Source organism: Triturus cristatus, chromosome 1_1 (assembly GCF_964204655.1).
Source record: "Triturus cristatus chromosome 1_1, aTriCri1.1, whole genome shotgun sequence".
Lineage (NCBI taxonomy): Eukaryota > Metazoa > Chordata > Amphibia > Caudata > Salamandridae > Triturus > Triturus cristatus.
The window spans coordinates 1,092,723,579-1,092,747,461 of record NC_140579.1 but is presented as its reverse complement, the minus strand read 5'-3'; the positions used below and the strand labels follow the sequence as shown (position 1 = coordinate 1,092,747,461).

Below are 23,883 nucleotides of genomic sequence, written 5' to 3'. Positions count from 1 at the left end.
GAGGACTCCACCACAGGGGGTGGGGCAGGGCCAAAGGCGGAGGCCAGGATGGCACTGCACACCTTTGCAAGGTCCTCCAGGGATTCCCCTGCACCCGAAGGATCCACAGGCCCCAAGGAGGGGGGGGGGGGGGGGGGGGGGTCAGAGGGATGGGTCGCAGCGCCACTGTGGGAGGGTGTAGACAGGGGGGGGGGGGGAATCAAGCACCCTGACCGGGGACCTCCTTGACCGCTTGCGGGGTGGTGTCACTGTGGGGCTCAGGGACAGAGCGGCCATGAAGGAGTCTTTGGGGGAGAGGTGGCCAGGAGAGCTGAGGGGAGGGAATTTGGAGGGAGTGGACTGGGTGGAATGCGGACTCCCACTCTGACTGCGTGTCACACGTTTGCCCCCCGACCCAGTGGGTGTGCCTACCTCACCCTGTGTGTGCGTGTCAGGAGGAGTGCGGTGGACCTTCCCTGCTGGTGTGGTGCCTGTGTCTGTTGATGTGGGTGCATGCCGACGTCTGGGTGTACGTGGGACGGGCATGGGAGTGGGAAGTGTGGATGGGGCAGGGGTAGGTGGTGGGAGGTCACGCTGCAGGAGACCCACTGCTGCAGTCAGTGTCGAGTCTATCGACCGAAGCAAGCTGCGTTGGTCAGCCTGCGATGAATGAATGCCCTCCAAGTATGCCTCGATGTTGTTGAGGGTCTGGCCGTGGGCATGGAGGACATTAAGGATCGCAGCCTGACCAACCTGCAGCTGCCGCTGGATGTCCACAGACTCGGCATAGGCGGCAGCAGTGGAGACAGGGGCAGGGGGTGCGGTGCCTGGCATGAAGGAGACATGCGGTGACCGGGCACGCTGGGAAGGGACACGAGCAAGTGGGAGGCGGCTGATGGGAACGGAGGGGGCGGTGCGAGGTGTTGTTCCGCTGTCAGCTGCTGGTGCAGCCTCCGCCCACTCGGAGACATCCTCCACGGACCTGTCAGCTTCGTATTCTGACGTGCCAGTCGACAGGTCCTCGGCCACACTCTCCTCCGCCTCTGTCCCACTCGATGTGCCAGCCTCGATGTCACGGCTGGCACTGGTGCTCGGTCCCTCCGCCTGGTCTGTGTCCATGTCTCCCTCTGTGTCCCCCGACGATGCTGTGGGCAGGGTGGAAAGACAGAAAGTAATCAGACACCTGTACACATCTGTCACAGGAGTCCAATCTACATAGGTTACATTGCATAGCCTGAAAAGGAAGATCCCTAACATCTACTAAACAAGGTACCGATGTAGGGCATGAAACCCACAGTTGGTTGAGCCACCATGCCACTGAAATACCATGGAGAGCATGAGACAATAGCAAATTACAGGAAACGGAGTCTGACATAGCACCCAGGCCCTGGGGACAATCCAGCACTGCATCTGCACCACACAGCGTTGGCGAAAATAGGGATGACCTGGGACCATATCCATGAACTTGAGACACATGCTGCATAGGTAATGCTGAAAACATGCCCAACATGACTGGGTCACTGCACCTTGAGTGTATGTCCAGACAAACATCACACACTGCCCAGACCCAGCAAGTAGAAATCAGGATTTGACATATAGGCTTTGCCCGCCCCAACCACCCCCTACACGAGGCAAATAGTTGACACAGGTGGCACCAACATCTCATAGTCTGGGTGATAAACACAGGGGCAGGCAAAATGCAAGATTGGACGCCAGACACCCAAGGTGCGCCTGTACAAATAATGAGGTACCAGTGCCCATCCTCAGATGAGTATAACAAGACACACAGGCACTGGCAACTGTGAGTATGAAGAAGGACATTCAGGTCAGGCTGCACAGTGGACACCTGTACTAAATTTCACGTCTATATACATGGTGCCAGGGGACAATGGCACAGAGCACAACCTAAGCTGTAGTCCACGTTTTGGGATGACACATACAACACCGAGGAAAAGGTGCCCCAGGGGACAGTAGTGGCCACACAACTCCATGCTCCTGAATGGTAATGACTGCAACACACGCCACCATCCCTGCACTATGCGTATCGCACACTCATGCACCGCATGTCACAGGCCACTACATAGGACATGCGCGCTGTAAGGCATGACACTTGAGAGACTAACTCCCATGTCTGGACTCAGCATCAGTGCCAACTGACATGGAACCCATATGCAGTGAACTGGACAGGGCACAGGCAAGGTCCCAAAACCAGTTACACACCACCCCCACACATGATGCCACAGGCATAGTTCTCGTGGACAAAGCGCCAGCCTACATTACCTTGTGAAGGAGTGACTACACACAGACCAGGGAACACATTGCAAGGAGGGGAAGGGTGGCAGAAGCGCAGCGCTATACTGGGGCAAACTGGATCTGCACAGCACCTTTAAACCCTGGCAGTGAATTCATGCTACTGTGCCCTTACAAATGCCGGTGACACACAACAAACACACATGTACCTACCCCCTTCCGGCTGCTGCATCTCCTGTAAGCGCCTCTCCAAGTCTGGAAAGACCACCGGCAGCACACGCCTGTGGAGGTGGCTCAGACGGCGGCGCCCGCGGTTCTTGTGGCTCTCAGGTGAGTGCCCCAGCAGGACCCGTGCGATCCTCCGCGTCCAGCACCGGATATCCTGCCAGCGTTTCCTCACCTGGGACAGGCTCCGCCTCCGACCATCCACACCCCTCACGGCACTGACGGCGGTCAGCCAGATCTGCTCCTTGGCAGTGGCGCCTACCTGTGAGGAAGAACAAGTGACACCACATCAATACACCAGCCACATGTCACAGAGAGACACATGAGAAAACATTAGCTGGTTACAACAAGGCATGTCATGCAGCCAACGCATTGCACCTTTGTCATAGGGACATGATCCTCTGGGGAGGGAAGAAGCAGTACGTGCCATTGTAGGTACACAGGTGGAATGATGGCAATGTCACAATCCATGATCAAGGCTCACACTGTGCATCACACCCACCCCTCCTGTCTCAGGGCACTGCTGGGAGTGTTAGGCACCCACCCCTCCTGTCTCAGGGCAGTGCTGGGAGTGTTAGGCACACACCCCTCCTGTCTCAGGGCACTGCTGGGAGGACTCTGCACCCACCCCTCCTGTCTCGGGGCACTGCTGGGAGTGTTAGGCACCCACCCCTCCTGTCTCAGGGCACTGCTGGGAGGACTCTGCACCCACCCCTCCTGTCTCAGGGCACTGCTGGGAGGACTCTGCACCCACCCCTCCTGTCTCAGGGCACTGATGGGAGTGTTAGGCACACACCCCTCCTGTCTCAGGGCAGTGCTGGGAGTGTTAGGCACACACCCCTCCTGTCTCAGGGCACTGCTGGGAGTGTTAGGCACCCACCCCTCCTGTCTCAGGGCACTGCTGGGAGGACTCTGCACCCACCCCTCCTGTCTCAGGGCACTGCTGGGAGTGTTAGGCACACACCCCTCCTGTCTCAGGGCACTGCTGGGAGTGTTAGGCACACACCCCTCCTGTCTCAGGGCACTGCTGGGAGGACTCTGCACCCACCCCTCCTGTCTCAGGGCACTGCTGGGAGGACTCTGCACCCACCCCTCCTGTCTCAGGGCACTGCTGGGAGTGTTAGGCACACACCCCTCCTGTCTCAGGGCAGTGCTGGGAGTGTTAGGCACACACCCCTCCTGTCTCAGGGCACTGCTGGGAGTGTTAGGCACCCACCCCTCCTGTCTCAGGGCAGTGCTGGGAGTGTTAGGCACACACCCCTCCTGTCTCAGGGCACTGCTGGGAGGGTTAGGCACCCACCCCTCCTGTCTCAGGGCACTGCTGGGAGGACTCTGCACCCACCCCTCCTGTCTCAGGGCACTGCTGGGAGTGTTAGGCACCGACCCCTCCTGTCTCAGGGCACTGCTGGGAGGACTCTGCACCCACCCCTCCTGTCTCAGGGCACTGCTGGGAGGACTCTGCACCCACCCCTCCTGTCTCAGGGCACTGCTGGGAGGACTCTGCACACACACCTCCTGTGTCTGGCCAGCACCTCAAAGCAGTCACATGCCACAGGCCACTGACGCCACCTCAGCAGAGTACACAGACACAGGACATTCACCTGCCATTGCCAAATGCAGATACAAACCTCACTGCACATGTGCCACTAGATCGGGGGGGCTCACAGGTGTGGGTCTGGCTCTGCACGTCAGACACACAGCACTGCCCCCTGCTCACATGAGATGTGCAGGGCATATCCAGGCCTCACGCATCTGGGGTGGTCCACTACACATATGCACCCACACGAATGACATTGGACTTACACACACAGATGTCCAGGGGACGAACACATCATGTGGACACTCTCAGCATAGGTACAGTGGACAAACACACATCTGTAGGTACAGTCACCTGTCACACTGGGGTAACCACAGAATCACAGGAGGACTGTAGTAGCTCCATACCCTGGAGTATTAGACAGGCACAATGTGTAATGCCACATGCAGTGAATGTCACAGTAAACACGATGCAAGTGAGGAGAGCAGACATGCACCACAGCATGCTCTGGCTGGGAGACATCAGGCATCCCCCCCCTGGGAACCCCCCTACAGTACATAGCATGTGTGTCACACCAGGACACAATGCCAGAAGTCACAGTCACAACAAAGGGACAGTCTGTGCCAGTGGCCTATGCACTCACCTGATACCCTGGTCGCCCATACAGAAGGGGGTACTGTGGGAGGATCACATCCAGCAATGCCAGGTTCTCCTCCAGGGTGAATGGCTGTGTCCTCTCCACAGCCCTTGACATGGTTCCAGGGAATCAGTAGCAGCAGCTGGGTCGACGAATTCAAAGATGTGCAGGCAAGTGCTCCGTCATGGGACCTTGCTGCCTTATATCTGCCTTTCTGCCCTGTCTCATGCACAGGAGTACAGAGTGATTGGTCACTCACATTTGCATCCTATGTTTCCACCAATCCCTTCAAACCTAGCAGTCTGTGTGTACTCTATCGGTTTCATTCTCCTGCATGATGTCAGCCCCCCAAACACATTGCAACAAAGTAGATTAATTCCAACTGACTTCTGCTGTGCACCTTCCAGAACAAATTCAAAATTTGAACTTGGTCTCCATGACAACCAGCATGCATGTAGGCCTTAATACTTGTCCCTCATGTGTCCCCTATGTAATTTGGAGCTTCACACACAGGTACGGTGCGTTCCGGGGCCCTAGGGCACCCCAAATGCATTGCAACGGCCCGTACACGCATGCCTACGTTCACTATCACTATGGGTGTGCTTGCGTATGCGTACTCGTAGTGGTACGGGCCGTACACACGCCTGTACGCTCCCTATCACTATGGGTGGCCTCGCGTATGCGTACTCGTAGTGATAGTGAACGTACAGGCGTGTGTACGGCCCGTACCACTACGAGTACGCATACGCAAGCACACCCATAGTGATAGGGAGCGTACAGGCGTGTGTACGGCCCGTACCACTATGGGTGTTGTCGCGTATGCGTACTCGTAGTGATAGTGAACGTACAGGCGTGTGTACGGCCCGTACCACTACGAGTACGCATACGCGAGGCCACCCATAGTGATAGGGAGCGTACAGGCGTGTGAACGGCCCGTACCACTATGGGTGGCCTCGCATATGCGTACTCGTAGTGATAGTGAACGTACAGGCGTGTGTACGGCCCGTACCACTACGAGTACGCATACGCGAGGCCACCCATAGTGATAGGGAGCGTACAGGCGTGTGTACGGCCCGTACCACTATGGGTGGCCTCGCGTATGCGTACTCGTAGTGATAGTGAACGTACAGGCGTGTGTACGGCCCGTACCACTATGGGTGTTGTCGCGTATGCGTACTCGTAGTGATAGTGAACGTACAGGCGTGTGTACGGCCCGTACCACTATGGGTGTTCTTGCGTATGCGTACTCGTAGTGGTACGGCCCGCACACATGCCTGTACACTCGCCATCACGATGGGTACACATACGGCAGCACTCCCATAGTGAAATGGTAACGTACACAGGCCCTCTTCGCAGCAGTACAGTGGTTTTCACACATCACAGTGGTGACAGGCGGCACACAGGTAGGGATAGGGCGGACATACTTGCCCATGGATGGACAGACTTGTCCATGGATGGACATACTTGTCCATGAATGTACATACTTGTCCATTAATTGACATCGAGGCATCGTCTGTGCATTACTACATGTGTGGGGCACAGGTGTGACGGCCTGTGATGTGGAACATGACCCCTGAGTTGAGAAGGCACCAGATGTATGATGAGATGTCTACAGATGTACTGTGTGATGGTGCAATGTGTGCCAGGCATGCCCTTGACTCCTTTGACATGTGTGCATGTCGTACTGCACACTTGGGGTGAGCGTCACTGGCATGGCACAGACACCAACACATGGAAGTGTCCCCTGATGCCCGGTACAGGGGTTACCACACCTGACTTGTCACTACCCACGGTGCACAATGTGACTATGTTATGTATGTGTGGGGGCTTCCCATCAGGTTGATGTTGGAGCACCCTCAAAAGCTGCAGCCGTTGCAGCAACCAACATGTGTCTGTGTGTAGATTGACATTGCACACTGTTCCCACACCATGCCACATGTGGTATCGGATGTGAGGTGCACATGTATGCATGGGACACGGAGTAGCGTGACAAGGACATGTCTGCATCCTCACAATGAATGTGTGGTGAGTCATGACATGTGCACCTTCATGGCAAGGTGTGTGGGCTGTCCTAGTGTGATGTCATGTGACCTGTGGCTCTAGTGTTCCGCTACCAGTCTCTGCAATCGGCATCCTACTGCTGCTGATGTGTGGGCGTATGTCACTCCTGTCTTGCGTCTGGCTGTTCACTTGCACTGGGACACAGCTATTCCCATGGCGTGGCATGGGGAGGTTCTCAATCTCCGTGTGTAGCTGGGTCTTGGTAGGAGTGTCACCTTGCATCCATACGTGTCCTGGGCATGTAGCACATACCTGACTCCCTATGTAGCATATGTGTATTGACAGATTAACATGTGCTCAGTACATATGAATTGTTGTCGTAGTGCACTCACTCTTCCTTGTCACTTCCAAATTACTGCAGAGCGCCGCCTCTTGCCCGACCAATTCCGGACTTGGCTGCCATGCAGGAGAATGACAGCATCCGGCTCTACCGCTTCCCCCAACCGTTGATTCTGGAGTTGACGGCGAGACTGGCAGCACACCTGCAACCGCAGCACAGGTATCCTACGGCACTGACACCCCAGCTGAAGGTAATGGCAGCCCTACATTTTCTTGCCACGGGTACCTTTCAATATACCATAGCTAATGTTGGTGGCATCTCCCAGAGCATGTTCTGCCGTGTGCTGCATGATTTCTTAGAGGCCATGTTGATTCACCTGGATGACTTCATCAAGTTCCCAACCCCTGAACAGATGACTGCGGTCAAGCATGGATTCTATGCCCTGGGAGGGATGCCCCATGTCATTGGGTCCATAGATGGGACACATGTAGCTTTGGTACCACCACACGCACGGGAGGTGGCGTACCGCAATCGAAAGCACTACCACTCCATTAATGCCCTTGTGGTGTGTCAGGCCAACATGGTGATTTCACATGTCTGTGCTCGTTTTCCAGGATCAGCACACGATGCCTACATCATGAGGCGTAGCAGGATGCCTGAAATGATGATGCAGCTGCGCAACGAACGGGCATGTGTTGTTGGTGGGTACAGTCTGTCTGTCCTGTAATTTTGCATAACCTACCAGCACGACCGCTTCACCAGTTCTAACGATGTCCATGTGCTTCCCATGTAGGGGACGCTGGCTATCCCAACATGCCTTGGCTGCTCACACCTCTCCGCAACCACATCACGCCGGCCCAGCTCCACTACAACACCGCCCATGGCCGGACAAGGCGAGTGATCGAGAGGACGTTTGGCCTGCTGAAGAGCCGTTTCAGGTGCCTACACAAGACCGGCGGCGCACTCCCATATGCCCCGGCGAAGGTCTGCAAGATCTTCATGGTCTGCTGCATGCTGCACAACATGGCAGTTGAAAGAGCTGTGCCACTCATCCTGGATCAAGATGACCAGGACCATCCACCCGTGGAGGACGAAGGGCTTGGCAATGGGGCTAGTGATGTGGAGGATGTGGAGCCGCAAGAGGACATCCGGACTCGGCTCATACGCGACTTCGTTGCTTAGTGGTGAGTACCAGGGTCTGAGTGTGCACGCATTGGTCCCCGTGTGCCATGTGTTGTGATGTGTGTGTCCACCTGCATGTATGGCACGTGAGTCAGAGGTGTGTGTGGGTGTGTCACTGGAGTGATGGTGGCAGTGATGGTTGTATTTCCCCAGTCATAATTGTGACCTAGCATGTTGTCATCCATACATGTGTCGAGTAAATGCACATGCAAGTGGCTGTGCTTTTTGTGGCTGACTACTTGTGTGTCTCTCTTCCCCAGGTACTTGCGCATGCCGTCTGCTGCTTGCATTGTTGTGGCACTGCTATTCATCATGGACATGACATCGTGGGCTGACTCAGCGTTACAGGCACGGACACGTTTGGAAGTCTCCATAGGGTAAGGGATGCATCTGGGGTGTATTGGGTGTGGCAGTTGTTCACGATGTATGCACATTGCCCCTGTCGATGTTTGGTTCCTCTGCAGCCATGTAGCATCACCATGGGACACGACATGCAGCTGTGTACACCTGAATAGATGGTCTGCCTGGTTGACAGTCATCAGTGATGGGATAGGGGATTGTGATGATGGCATCAATGTGTGTGACACTGCCCTCGGACACGTACGGTTAGCATTGGCTTGACATGGTGTGGGACTTCCACATCAGCGGATCTATGGTGTATGGCAGGCTCTCCGTGAGCAGCTGTGGGTGTTCAGCTGTTAGCCGACGCTTGTGTGCCAGTTCCATGGCGAACACGCTTTTGTGCTGCAGAAGGGGGGTGCCAGTGTTGGACCCACATGTTACTCCACATGATGTGTTCATGTGTACTTCAAGTTGCCTCTGCAATCCCGAAAACATGACTAATAAAGGTGTCCCTATGCCTCCAAGGTGCCTCTTCTCAGTCAATGCTGGTGTGTTGCCACGGTGCATCCAGCATGTCTGGCATGGTATTCCCTGATTGTGGCTATGTGTCAATGTGTCGAGTAGCAAGATGCAAGCTGTGTGTGTGGGCTGAGACTGTGTATTGGGCATGATGTCCATGACTGTGTGGGTATTGTGACATGTGCCATCCCCATGCATCCAACGTTGTCCAGGACCCCATTCTCTGCATCCACCGGACTCAAGCTTGCAGGACATGGTTCTGCCACCTGTCTACACATACCTGGAAGCCCCCCAGGACACTGGACTGGATCCCTGACCTCTGCGCATGACTGTTGCTGTACTCAATGTGTCTGTCTGCACGGTTGTTCGGCCACCCCCTCAGCTGGTTGGGCCCATCACGGGTGTGTATGGTGCTCCATGTCTGTCTTGCCTAATACACTGTGACCCATGTGTCCTGTGCCAGACTCAGGCCCCAGGGTGTGGATGGTTGAAGACAAAAGATGACTCAGGCATGTTTAGACTTTACAAGACACATGTTAGGTAATAATGCAACCAGCAGGCATCTACTCTTCATAGCGTGATTTATTATTGGGGGGGGGGGGGGACAAAGTGAGGGGCTTTCCGGGAGTTTGGAATCCAAAGTTCTGTAGGGGAGTTGGTGTCCTTGCCATTTGAAATCCTCAGAGTCCATGCCACTGTCTTTGTCAACATTGGTCAGCCAGTGACCAGCAGGGCCATGTGGCAGAGAATGTCTCTTGATGCTGTGATGCTGTTGCTCCATTGGGCCAGGTGCCAGGCCAGGTGTCCTGGGAGTTGGTGATGTAGCGCCGACCCTCACGGTCCTTTCCGTGGACGACCCGGCCTCCTGCGGGGACCCTCAGCAGCAGGCCGTGACGACGTCTGGGATGCTCCATCGGATGTTTCCTCCTCCTCCTCCTGAGGGTGGTGATGTTCTCCGCCTTCTGGCACAGGGAGGGTCGGCCATGTTGTCGGCCATCCGACGGAGTGTATCGTGAATCCCCTGGAACACAGTCACTTGCTCAGCCTGTCTGTCCTCCATCCTCCGTTGGTGTTGCAGTAGACTGGCATGTTGCTGGGCCTGCTGGGTCTTGATCCCCTCGAGGATGGACACAACCTGGGCCATGCCCGTGGTGTCCTTCTGGTATGTGTCCATGATGTTACGGACATGGGCAAATACCGGTTCCCCAGCCAACTGGTCAGGCTCGCGCCTCCGCCGTCCTCCACTCCCACCACCCCTGCCCACTTGCACCTGGCCTGCCCTTGTGGATACATCGGGTCTCCGGGACCCCTGAGGGGTGGCATTGGCGTTGTCACCTGCCTCCTCCTGGGTGCCCGGGACACCGTGTCCCTCCTGGCCAGCCTGGCTGCATTGTGGTGTTGGGGCAGGGATCCTGGGTGTCTCCTGGGATGTGGCAGGAGTGGGGGTGGTGGTTGGCCCAGTTGTACCTGACGCAGGTGCTGCAGGTGGTTGGACACCAGAGGTGCCAGGTCGGTCGGGGTCGTCCACAGAGTGGTGAGAGTGGTCGCTGCCGGTGGGATCGGGCTCCCGCAGATCCGGGTCCTGTGAGTCTTCCCCCCCCAGTGTTGGGGGGTGAACCACAACATTGACCTGTGTGTGAGAGAGACAATGTTAATTTTGGTGCATGCAACATCCATGTTTCATCTGTTTCAAAGTTGGGACATTTCCTCTTGGAATTTGGATCTGTATTGCATTCCACTCACAGTGCACTTGTGCATGGGTGTGTCCCTTGGGCACCACTTTGGCCCCTTTAACTATGTGTGGCACGGTCTTACTTGCTGCGTCAAGTGTGACTGCAGTCAGCAGTGGAGTGGGCAGGTGTGGCGAGCCATGCATTGGCGCCTTCCGTGTAGCACTGTACATGTGCACATGGAGTGGATCCACACACTTATATGATCCAGGTAGCTGTCGTTGTGCTCGTGAACAGGTTGTGACATGGCCCTGTGTCTTGCCATGGTGAAAAGGGGGGGGGGGGGGTTCTGGGACTGGCCACCCTTGTCTACATGCACGCAGTCTACCCGCTGACGAGCAGACATTCGCACACGCCACACGGCTGATTTGCTCTCCCTGTGTCTCGCTCCCTCTCTCTGTCCCCCTCTCCCTCCCTCTCTGTCCCCCTCTCCCTCCCTCTCTCTGTCCCCCTCTCCCTCCCTCTCTGTCCCCCTCTCCCTCCCTCCGTGTGTCAGCCTCCTCCCTCTGTCCGTCTCGCTCCCTCTCTGTCCCCCTCTCCCTCCCTCCGTGTGTCAGCCTCCTCCCTCTGTCCGTCTCCCTCCCTCTCTGTCCCCCTCTCCCTCCCTCTCTGTCCCCCTCTCCCTCCCTCCCTGTGTCTCCCTCACTCTCTGTCCCCCTCTCCCTCCCTCTCTGTCCCCCTCTCCCTCCCTCCGTGTGTCAGCCTCCTCCCTCTGTCCGGCTCCCTGTGTCTCCCTCCCTCTCTGTCCCCCTCTCCCTCCCTCTCTGTCCCCCTCTCCCTCCATCCCTGTGTCTCCCTCCCTCTCTGTCCCCCTCTCCCTCCCTCTCTGTCCCCCTCTCCCTCCCTCCGTGTGTCAGCCTCCTCCCTCTGTCCGTCTCCCTGTGTCTCCCTCCCTCTCTGTCCCCCTCTCCCTCCCTCTCTGTCCCCCTCTCCCTCCCTCCGTGTGTCAGCCTCCTCCCTCTGTCCGTCTCCCTCCCTCTCTGTCCCCCTCTCCCTCCCTCTGTGTGTCACCCTCTGTCACCTCAGCCCAGCTTCCTGGGCACACACTGTTAACAGATCTTTGAGTGGCCCTTGGCTTGTTGATGTGAGGTTGTTTCTGATCTCCAGGCACCCATTGGGTGTGATGTGTGTCTGTGCGCTGCTGCTATGGTGGTGTGTGCTGCCACTCTTTCACAATGTTGGCTGTTCATTAGCTGCTGTCATGTGCAAACAGTGCCTTCACCCCCATGTGTTGATGCAAGGCGTCCGCCATTTGCTGGCGAGTCTTTCCTGTGTGGGGACGCAGTGTTTGTCTGGCTGTGACCTGGGCCATATGGGCAGAGGGCATTGTTGTCTGCTTCTGAGTTGCACTATGTGATTTTTGGGGCCCACCCTCCCGCCATCCGGGTTACCGTGTCATGTGTTGGTGTCTTCTGTGGCCTGTGACTTGACATTGTCCAGCTGGGTGCATGGGGCATGGTGGCAGCAGTGGCATGTGCGTGCTCATGGAGTGTGGTTGAGTCATGCGATGGCTTGGGGTGGTTGCGTGCCTGTTAGTGATTTTGGTTGTGGATGCCGTTCCCCCCATGTGAGGTGCGTTGTTTGTGTACTCACCCGGGTCTCGGAGTCCTTCTAATCCTTCGACTGCCTCCACCGGCAGTATGGCCATCACCCTCTCCTCCCAGGGATGGTAGTGTACGGGTCTGCGGGAGGGCCCTCCTCCGGTGGCGTTGGCCTGGTCGTGTTCCTCCTGCCTCTTGGCTCGGACCCTCCTCCGCAGATCGTACCACCTGTTCTGGCATTCCTGCCTGGTCCTTCTGGTGTCCGCAACAGCATTCACAGCATCGACGATGGTCTGCCACATGGCTGTTTTAGCTGCCATGCTGGTGTTTCTGACCAATGTTCCAAAGAGCTGTGGCTCGACTCTGAGGATTTCATCGACAAGAACCTCCAACTCTCGGTTACTGAACTTTGGATTCTTGGTAGTGGGCATGGTGAGGGGTGTGGGTGTGGATGGTGGGGGTGGGTGTGGATGGTGGGGGGTGGGTGTGGATGGTGGGGGGTGTGTGGGTGTGGTTGTGCGTGTGTGTGAATGTGATGAGGGGGTGTTTGTGAAGGTGGTTGTGTGAAGGTGTGCAAGTGTAAGGTGTGGTGAAGCTTTTAGTAAGGTGCTGTAAGTTGTCTGTGGTGTCTGGCAGCAGTGAGTCTGTTGCAAAGGCTCATGGTTTGTGTGTGTGGGCCCTTTTTATTGGTCCATTGGTGGGTGTGGCTGTGTTTGAAGTTTGGGTGGGTGTGTTATAAGGAGTGGTGGTGTTTAGGGCCTCTGTTTGTTTTTGGCAGTTGCAGGTCAGTGAATGTGTGTTTTATGAGTGTTTGTTGGCCATGTTTAGTGGCTTTGTGCCATTTGAATAGTGTATTCTTGTGTTGTATTGTATTGTATTGTCCTGGTTGTGTACGTGCGTTTTGAGCGTGTGTACGGTGTGTAGATGGTCCATTTGGGTGTACGGTGCTGTCCTTGTGTGTGGCTTGGCACGACTCGTACATGCGGTTGTGATGTTGGGGCATGGGGTGCGCTTCGTACTTAGGAGGTTGTGGTGGGGGTGCGACTGGAACGTACTGGGGTGTGGGTAAACGGGGGTGTGACACGTACAGGGGTGGGGGTCCGACTCGAAGGTACTGGGTGTACTTAGACGGTGGTACGACACGTACTGGGGTGGGGGTACGACTGGAACGTACTGGGGTGTGGGTACGACTCGAACGTACTGGGGTGTACTTAGATGGTGGTACGACACGTACTGGGGTGTGTGTACACGGGGTACGACACGTACAAGGGTGGGGGTACGACTGGAACGTACTGGGGCGTGGGTACACGGGGGTGTGACACGTACAGGGGTGGGGGTACGACTCGAACGTACTGGGGTGTGGGTACACGGGGGTGTGACACGTACAGGGGTGGGGGTACGACTCGAACGTACTGGGGTGTACTTAGACGGTGGTACGACACGTACACGGGTGGGGGTACGACTGGAACGTACTGGGGTGTACTTAGACGGTGGTACAACACGTACAAGGGTGGGGGTACGACTCGAACATACTGGGGTGTACTTAGACGGTGGTACGACACGTACACGGGTGGGGGTATGACTAACGTACTGGGGTGTACTTAGACGGTGGTACGACACGTACAAGGGTGGGGGTATGACTAACGTACTGGGGTGTACTTAGACGGTGGTACGACACGTACAAGGGTGGGGTACGACTGGAACGTACTGGGGTGTGGGTACACGGGGGTGTGACACGTACAAGGGTGGGGGTACGACTGGAACGTACTGGGGTGTTGGTACACGGTGGTACGACACGTACACGGGTGGGGGTATGACTGGAACGTACTGGGGTGTGGGTACACGGGGGTGTGACACGTACAAGGGTGGGGGTACGACTCGAACGTACTGGGGTGTACATACACGGGTGGGGGTTCGACACGTACACGGGTGTACATACGGGGGGTGTACATTAACGGGGTGTACGACTCGAACGTAAGGGTGCTGGGGGGAGTGTTTGGCGCGTATGCGGGCACATATCTCCATGGTTGCAATGGGAGTTCGGTGCGGACGGTGTTTTTACCATACGGTTGTGAGTTGGGACGCACGGGTAGGATCGTGATTCCTCGGTCGGACTTGACTTTTCACATTTGTACGGTAAATCGTCCGAGGACGTGTCGGACACATTTTCCGACCCGAGGACGTGTGGGGAATGATTCCCGAGGCGGTTCATATGGACTTTTTACCATGCGAATCGTGATTGCCAGTTTGTACGTCACTTGTCCGATTCGTACGGTAAAAAGACCGGATACGAGTCGGACGGGCCTTTTTTTTTTTACCGGATCGTGATCGGCACCTTAGTGTTGGATAGTGTAGGGGTACAATTTACTATTCTAACTCCAGGAAGGTGCAGCTGTAGGGAAAGTGTTGGATGGTGTAGGGGTACAATTTACTATTCTAACTCCAGAAAGGTGCAGCAGTAGGAAAAGTGTTGGATGGTGTAGGGGTATAATTTACTATTCTAACTCCAGGAAGGTGCAGCAGTAGGGAAAGTGTTGGATGGTGTAGGGGTACAATTGACTATTCTAACTCCAGGAAGGTGCAGCACTAGGGAAAGTGTTGGATGGTGTAGGGGTAACAATTTACTATTCTAACTCCTGGAAGGTGCAGCAGTAGGGAAAGTGTTGGATGGTGTAGGGGTACAATTTACTATTCTAACTTCAGGAAGGTGCAGCAGTAGGGAAAGTGTTGGATGGTGTAGGGGTACAATTTACTATTCTAACTCCAGGATGGTGCAGCAGTATAAAAATTGTTATGTAGTAATAGTTAAATACAATGTCATAATTTAAAAAATGTAATCAAAATTTGCATTTGTCACCAACGTTGTGAAAGTGTTTAGTTTTTTCAATTTTTTTTTTCATTTTTCCAGACAATTGTTTGCAACTTTGTTGTAAAATTCTGATCAACACATAACTGAAAACTCCAGCCAGCAGGCCAATACCACAGCAGAAGCCTCACCAAGGAAACAAATCCAAAAAAAACAAGGTATTTTTAAACAACACTGTTATAAATCCATCAATATGTTAGTCAAACCATTTACTTATTATTTTTAATAAGATCCCAAAATGCATAAAAAAAAGGGTTGTAGTTGAAATAACTTATTTTTCTAACTCCAGGAAGGTGCAGCAGTAGGGAAAGTGTTGGATGGTGTAGGGGTATAATTTACTATTCTAACTCTAGGAAGGTGCAGCAGTAGGGAAAGTGTTGGATGGTGTAGGGGTAAAATTTACTATTCTAACTCCAGGAAGGTGCAGCAGTAGGGAAAGTGTTGGATGGTGTAGGGGTACAATTTACTATTCTAACTCCAGGAAGGTGCAGCAGTAGGGAAAGTGTTGGATGGTGTAGGGGTACAATTTACTATTCTAACTCCAGGAAGGTGCAGCAGTAGGGAAAATGTTGGATGGTGTAGGGTTAACAATTTACTATTCTAACTCCAGGAAGGTGCAGCAGTAGGGAAAGTGTTAGATGGTGTAGGGGTAACATTAGAGGTATTGTATTTACTTTTACATCCTAATTTCTTTTTCTTTTCTTCTCTTTTCAGATAATGTCAAGTTTTGAAGCAGCTAAATACATTAAATCGAGGAAAGGAAAAAATGTATTAAACCATGCAGGATACATATATAGTAAGGAAAGAATACGTTTTCCTAGAAATCATTGGAGGTGTGTGCAATACTACACTACCCATTGCAGTGGCAGAGCGGTTACTCTTGATAATTTAGTTGTGAAAACAACAGAACATAACCACTCTGCCTCTGCAATGGAGGTAGAAATAAGAGAAACTGTTAATTAAATGAAAGCTATTGCTAGCACCTCCAATGATTCTACAGGATCCATTTTAAGAGAGGTTGCACAGCATGTCCCCAGTCATGTTGCTAGTAACATGCCTATAATTCCTAATTTGAGACGAATTATTCAAAGACAAAAGCAGGCAAGTAACATCCAATTATCTACACCACATACTTTTTCAGATATTAGAATTCCACATGATCTTTCTGATGAACCTTTCCTTTTGCATGACAACGAAAACCCTCAGAAACGAATTCTTATTTTTAGTACCCCACGTAACCTTGCAAAGTTAGAAAATAGTGAAATTTGGATGATGGATGGGACGTTTAAAAGTACACCCCATCCTTTCACTCAAATTTACACTATACATGCCAAAATTAACAATAATGTAATTCCCTTAGTATATAGTTTGCTACCTGATAAGACTTCTGCAACATACTCTGAACTTTTATCAGTTATTAAAAGTAAAACATCTAAAAGTCCTAGGAAAATAATAATTGATTTTGAATTGAGCATGATCAATGTGATCAATAAAACGTACACGGATACCCAAATTCAGGGATGTTTTTTCCATTTTTCCCAGGCTTTTTGGCGTAAATTACAAAAAACATCCCTAGTTGCAGAATATTCTCGTGATAGCAAACTACAGTTTGAACTAAAAAAATTAACAGCACTTTGTTTTGTTCCTCCCGATAGTGTGGACGAGTACTACACTGCTATTATAGAATCTGTTTATTATACAAGTAATGAAGAGAAATTGGCACCCATCCTAAATTATTTCGAGGGCACATGGTTTGGGCACCTAAGCAGATCGGGTCGCAGGAGGAAGCCACGATTCCATGTGGAGTGGTGGAACTGCTACACGAGCTGTTTAGTGGGAGAAGCAAAAACAAACAATGCCATTGAGGGATGGCATAACTCCTTCAACCATACAATTGACAAACCTCATCCAAATTTCTACTCTTTTTTGGAAACTTTGAAGAAGGAGCAAAGTTTTCAAGAAATGGGACTAGCCCAAACACTTGCAGGTAGTCTAAACCCACGAGTAACTGTCAAAACTAAGGAAATGTCAGAGAGACTATTGGCTATATTACAACAATTTACGTTGTGTGTGGCTCTAGACTACCTGGAAAATCTTTCTAACATTCTTTCTTTCTAAAATTAGTTTTGTTCTTACTTTCCTGCTTTGCTTCAAATTTAAATATCCTTTAATTACAATTGGCATTCAATTATTTTTCAAACATTTTTTCAAATTTAAAAGTCGGGTCTCCTAATAATTGTATTTTTTTTTCAATCTTCATTTTTTTCTAAACAACCAATGTTACCAAATCAACTTTACCATGATATTCGACCAACTTTTCCAAAACCAAAGGCCAGTAAAAAATTATTTGAAAACTTCATAAGTAACTACGACCCTTAAAATCCACAAAAAAACCAACTATTCAAAAATTCATAAGTCAATCCATTTTCAAAAATGCACATTGCTGCATAAACACCAAATTAATAACAATCTTTATCAAAAATTAAGAATACGCAATTTTTTTTTTTAAATGAAGATATAAATCATTATTATTGGTTCCAAAGTTATGAAATAAACATTGTTAACAGTAACTTAAATTACTTTTACAGTTACTTACATTTTTTAAAGAACCAATACATTTTCGCGACCCGACATAGGCATACATTAATGACATAATTGTGGACATGTTTTAAAACATTTTAAACATCAATTAGTTATTCCGCAACCTCTCCTTATTCTTTTTTTACTATATATGTTTCTTTTTTAAAGGTTTTATCTATAAATAAAAGTGAAAAAGTTTCCTACCTGGACGCAGATCAGCTTCCTGCTGCTTCCTCCTCCGATGCTCTTCAAAATGGCGCCTTACGTCTACGTTCACGTCATGACGTCATCGCGTGCATCAATGTTAATAATGGACTATTTAATTTACTTTTTCTGTAAATAAATGTTTATAAATATAAATAAATTATGTACATGTTTTGTAATAAATGTACATTATGTTATAAAAAAGTATAAAACATAAAAGTTTTTTCTATGTTTGTTATAATAAAGAAATATTTAATAAACCTTATTTGTTTACTGTTATTTATTTATCAAATTGTTATTTAAACATGTAAAATGTTAATTATAATTTGTAAATTTACTAAATGTGTTCCTTACCTCGACTATTTTCTTTTTCCTTTCAAATTTGCTTTTTATTCTCTTTTCGCTACTTCTTTTCTTGTTCCACGGGTTGTATATTCTTAAGCTGCCAAAATAAATGAAGGACAATTTAGCACATAGACTTCAATGCAAAAGCGTAGATATTTTTTCAAAGTAAGTTCTATATTATTATTTCTTTTTTTTTCGTATTAATATCATGTAAAATTTATTTTTAATAACTGATTATTTTAGATATAATATAATTTTTTCTTTCATTTTTTATATTTCATATTTTAATACTCCAAAATTATCATTTTTTTTAATTACTTTTTATCATTTATTTAATTTAATGTAAAAGTACTCAAGTATTACTTATTCATAATACTACTCATTTTTCTTATTTTAATACTCCAAAAGTACTTTTTAAAAAAAAAAAAATAATTTATTTTTCTTTTTTTTGTTTAAAAATACTCAAGTATTAAATATTCATAATACTACTCATTTTTTTTATTTGTTTATGTTTTTTTTTAAAGTTTTAAAATCTCTTTCTGATTTTAAAATTACTCAAGTATTAATCATTTTTAATAATAATCATATATTTTATTATTTCAAAAGAAATTTAAAAAATTATACACAATAATTATTTTTAGAATATAGTATTTAATATTATTTATAAAATATTAATTAATTATTTTTAACATACTCCAAAGGTACCTTTTTTTCTTTTTATATTTTATTATATAATTTTCATTTTTATTAAGAAAGATAAAAATACTCAAGTATTAAACTCTCATAATACTACTCATTTTTAATTTCTTTTTTAAAATACTCTTTCATATTTTAAAAGTACTCCAGTATTAATCTTTTAAAGTACTACTCATATTTTTAAATGTTTCTTGAAGATTAAATAATTAATACTCAATAATTACTCTCATATTTTTCTATTATAGTATTTAATATAAATAATAAAATAATTATTTTTTTTAATAAATACTCAATAATTACTCTCATATTTATCTATTATAGTATTTAATAAAAATAATAAAATATTAATTAATTATTTTGCAAACATCCTAAATTTAAAAATTTATAAAAAATGCGTTGTAATGGTATATGCGTTGTAAAAGTACTTACCATATAACAGCATGCGTTGTAAATGCATGCGTTGTAAAAGTTTTTGCGTTGTAAAAAATGCGTTGTAATAGCATTACGTTGTAAAAGTTGCGTTGTAAAGGTTGTTTCCCAACAAGAGAGGGTCCCTGAGAACAAGACAATTCGGGGGGGGAACTAGCCAGGGAAAACACAGCATTAATCAACGTAAACAGTATTCCCCACTTAATATTTATAAAGATATGTAATATAGCCAGACAAATATATGCCCCACACCACTTTTAATTTTCAATCATTTATTATCAAAAACATACATATCTTTCTTTTTTGTTTTTCATTTGTTTTTATCAAAGTTTGTTCTAAAAGACACACTTCTACATTGTACATATAATAAACAATCCACAGTATTGCGTGTAAATAGAAGAAGATCCCTAAATCTATACTAAAAGAACATTCAATGGCTGTACATGTCTCCAAAATAACAAACACACCAAGATCATGCGAAAAAAAGGAAAAAGCAATACAATAAAATACACAACTACATTAAACACTTTACACAACGTTACATACAATGTGTAAGGAGAACATAAAAACAATCACAAAATAGGTACAGAAAATTATAAAAGAAGTGCGCAGACACGCGTTTCGGAAGTACCATGTACTTTAGAAATCCTTCGTCAGGGCGCAGGATTCACAATTATTGGGTAGTGGTCAGAAAGGCCATCTGTGATTATGGTACTTTATCCAATTATTATAATGCAGTAGGGCTCTGAAAAATCTAAAGCACAAGTTGTCAAAGCAGTTCCTGATTCAGAAAGAACCAAGATTCTGAAGATGGTACTGGGGCGTCACATGAAGGGATCATTCCACAGGTGATATTATATAATGTCTAATGTTCTGGGGGTTCTAATTCATGAAGATGGTGCACCTGAGGTTCGGAGAGGGGAAACAGACCTCAACCCAGTCCTGAAGGTGGTGCGATAAATATATTGGGAATAAAAATTAATCACAGCAGGTCAGGCAATGTTATTTATCAAAAGAGTGTAAGTCTGTAGATAGTACTTTTAGTCTTGTGGTGCTGTAATTCGCCAGCCCAGGATTGAAAAACCCACACTTTCAGAAGGTATGCAAATAAGAGTTTGTAGGCGGTTGAGTTCCCGCAGTCATGATGGGAAAAATATATGGTCAAAAAATAATCTCTAAAGTATGGAATTCAGGATGCGTAGTCCGCATCCCTGCTACTCCGAAATCGTACCTAAGGTATCTCAGACCAGGTGAATATGCTAAATTCTGAACCATTCACCCCTCCACTCTGCAAATTAGTCAACGTGTTTCAGCCAGATTTTGTGTCTTCCCCGGCTTTTATCAGGACTAATCGATGCCCGTAGTTATACCCTCCTTTCCTACCTTAATAAGAAAATTGAGGACTGAACGTGTAATTTGTATGTATGTCATGTAATGTCACACTTCGAATAAAATCTGCAAGTAAGAGAATATATACAAGTGAAGACACACACATATACATATGTGCATAATTATAAAGAAACATATTACTTTGCCCCTCTTATACAAACACAGAGAAGAGTAGGGATGAAGCAAAGAATAAATACAAACACATAGAAGAGTCAGGATCAAGCATATAAACACATAGAAGAGTAGGGATCTAGCATACAAACACATAGAAGAGTAGGGATCAAGCAAAGTCAGTGGAATTGCCTGAGGTGGGGTGTGAGTTCTTCGGGGGAAGGCCGAGGATGAGTCTCACTGCAGTGCTCTGTATGGTCTGAAGTTTCTGTAGGAGGTGTGCGGTGATTCCTACTTAGAGGGCATTGCTGGTGATGAAGACTTCTGTCATGGTGTGTCTCGTGTGTTGTGGTAGCCACTTAAAGATCTTTCGTAGCATGCTCAGAGTGAGGAAGTAGGCGGAGAAGACGGCGTTGATGTGTGATTTCATGGTGAGCTTTTTGTCAATGATGATTCTGAGGTTTCTGGCATGGTTGATGGGAGTGGGTGCGGGTCCTAGGTCTGATGGCCACCAGGAGTCATTCCATGTGTTCCTGCTGTTGCCAAAGGTGAGTACTTCCGTCTTGTTTGTGTTCAGCTGTAGGCAGTTGTTCTTCATCCAGTCGGCAATGCTTGTCATGCATCTGTGGAAGTTGGTTCTGGTGGTGGTGGGGTCGTCGGTGAGTGAGAGTTAGGTGTCATCTGCATAGGAAATTGTGTTGAGAATGTTGTGTTTGACAATGTTGGCCAGTAGGGTTATACATGCGTTGAAGAGCTTGGGGCTGTGGGATGAGCCCTGGGGGACACTGCAGGTGATCTCCTTGAGTTCAGAGATGAAAGGTGGGAGGTGGACCCAAAAAGCTGCTGTTTCTCCTCAGTCAAGGAGGATTCTGATGTTGTCAGTGGCTGTGATAAGGGCGGTTGATGTGCTGTTATTGCTGATGAAGCTGGATTGGAAGGCATCAAGTAACTGGTTCTGCTCCAGGTGTGTTATGAATTGGATGTTGATGATCTTTTCCAGTACCTTAGTTGGGAATGGGGTCAGGGAGATTGGTCGGTAGTTTTTGAGTTTGCGGATGTCGACAGAGGGTTTTTTGAGTAGTGGTCTGACTTTGACATGTTTCTAGGCATCTGGAAATGTTGCGGTGGTGATAGAAGTGTTTAGTAGGCTGACCAATCCTTTGGTTTCTGAGGTTGAAGATGTGGTGCGGGCATGGGTCTGTGTGAGCTCCCAAGTGAATGGATTTCATGGTGGAGGTGGTGTCCTTGGTGGAAAGAATGTTCCAGGTGGTCAGTGTGTGGCTCTTGTCAGTCACAGTGGTGGCGTATCTATTGAGGAAGTCCATAGGTGTGGGTTGGGGTTTAAAGTTTCTGTATATGGTTACGATCTTGTTGTGGAAGAAGTGGGTGAGGTTTTCACAGCTCCTGTAAGGGTATGATGTTGCTTTTGCTGGCAGCCGGGTTGTTGGAGAACTCCTTAATGGTGTTGAAAAGTTCATTGGTGTTGTTGGCGCTGGTTTCGATGCGTGCTGCAAGGGCTTTTGCACATTTATTTGAAATTTCAGCCTTCTTAACCACTGCAATCATATCTGCTAAAGATGCCTCCCCATATATCCACAACCTCTACTGAATATGCTCATTAGTGGCATACATGATGATCTGGTCACAAATTAGCTCATCATGTAAAGCCCTAAATCTACATGTAAAGGGCAAGCATTTTTAGGGAAGGGACAGTCTTCCACACACTCCAGTTTGTTCTGTTTTCGCCTGAAAAAAATTGTGCATGTCAATCGCAATACACAGACGTAGAATAATATTTATCCACATTCTCTAGCGCATGAGGAAATCCATCAGGATCACTTGAACTACAAGGTTTTTTTTCCATGGCATTGTACACTATGATCCCCTGAGGACCTAATGAGGGCAAGAGTATTTTCTTTTTTCTCAATTGTGACAACTCTTCATCTTCAATAGTGTCTATAATATTGAGAAAATAATCTTTCCACTCATGCCATTTAATGACTGCATCACCTGAGGAAGTTAAAAATGGTTGTGGTGGTGTTAAGGAGAAAGCATGAGAGGCACACATGACTCTACATATTACCCCCTTCATGCACACTACACTTTACTAATAGTCCTACACACTACAATTGAAAGATATAAATGGCAACCACACTGTGGTGTTAAATTTAGGGTAGAGTCACAGCAAAATGCCTCAAAAATAAGATAGAAAAGTAATTCACTTGAATGCTACTGATGATCTGCACTCCAGTTCTATGTACTGCCACCGTCGAGCAGTGCCCCTGACATATGCAGAATTCATATGCTATTCTTCCCACTGTTGAGGAGTAAACCCACTGTGCTCAGTAAGCTTGCTTGGAATCTCTCCGCACATCCAATGAAGGGCACAAACATTATATGTGCGCAGGTTGAAAAGCTGGTAAAAACTGCACTAGTATAACTCCCAGCCAAAACACAGTGGCCTGGTGCAGCACATTTACTGCCTCCTCATCAGGCCATGCTGGCAACAATTTCACTACAGAAAAACTACTCACTGCCCAAATGAATGTGGATCTTTGTGCCAGCAAAGTAAACACTGGTGTGGGTGCAGCACAGTTAAAGACTCCTCATGTAATAACAGGACCCGCGAGCAATAATGTCCATAAAAACAAAGTATTCACTGCCCAATGGATCTCTGTGCCAGCAAGTGCTGCCACTCCCTAGTCGTGCCAGCACCTTGAATAATCGCGCTTCAGTAAGCGCTTGCTGATGCACTGATTGTATCCTGCATACAAATGCCTTCAACCTCAATTCAAAATGGAGGTCATGTTACATGCTAATGTCTGGGTTGAGCGTCACAGGTGTCGTAGCAACCAAAACCTCAAAGATTGCCTCCTATGAAAGTCTTTGATGTGCATGCACACATGCCAAAAGCCTTCTCCAGCAAGTTCCTAAAAATGCTCCTGAGTGACGCTGCGAGCGTCTTTGCATGTTGGCCTTT

At 48.4% G+C, this 23,883-nt stretch overlaps 1 protein-coding gene and 1 long non-coding RNA gene across 2 annotated transcripts in view; one reads left to right on the top strand and one right to left on the bottom strand.

The window, feature by feature from the left end:
- Positions 1–1,052: 1,052 nt before the first annotated feature.
- The window catches only part of LOC146871609 (uncharacterized), a 36,026-nt gene continuing 13,195 nt past the window's right edge, over positions 1,053–23,883 (bottom strand). The window contains exons 2-3 of the long non-coding RNA XR_014981026.1: positions 2,443–2,716; positions 1,053–1,124 (exon numbers count right to left, since the gene is read on the bottom strand). This is a non-coding gene — a long non-coding RNA (uncharacterized LOC146871609). The remainder of the gene's footprint in view (positions 1,125–2,442; positions 2,717–23,883) is intronic.
- On the top strand, positions 15,238–18,033 carry LOC146871610 (uncharacterized). Its single transcript, XM_085599762.1, has 2 exons — positions 15,238–15,307; positions 15,864–18,033. Exon 2 carries the CDS (start codon positions 16,113–16,115, stop codon positions 17,265–17,267), a length of 1,155 nt encoding a protein of 384 aa, XP_085455888.1. The 5' UTR covers positions 15,238–15,307; positions 15,864–16,112; the 3' UTR covers positions 17,268–18,033.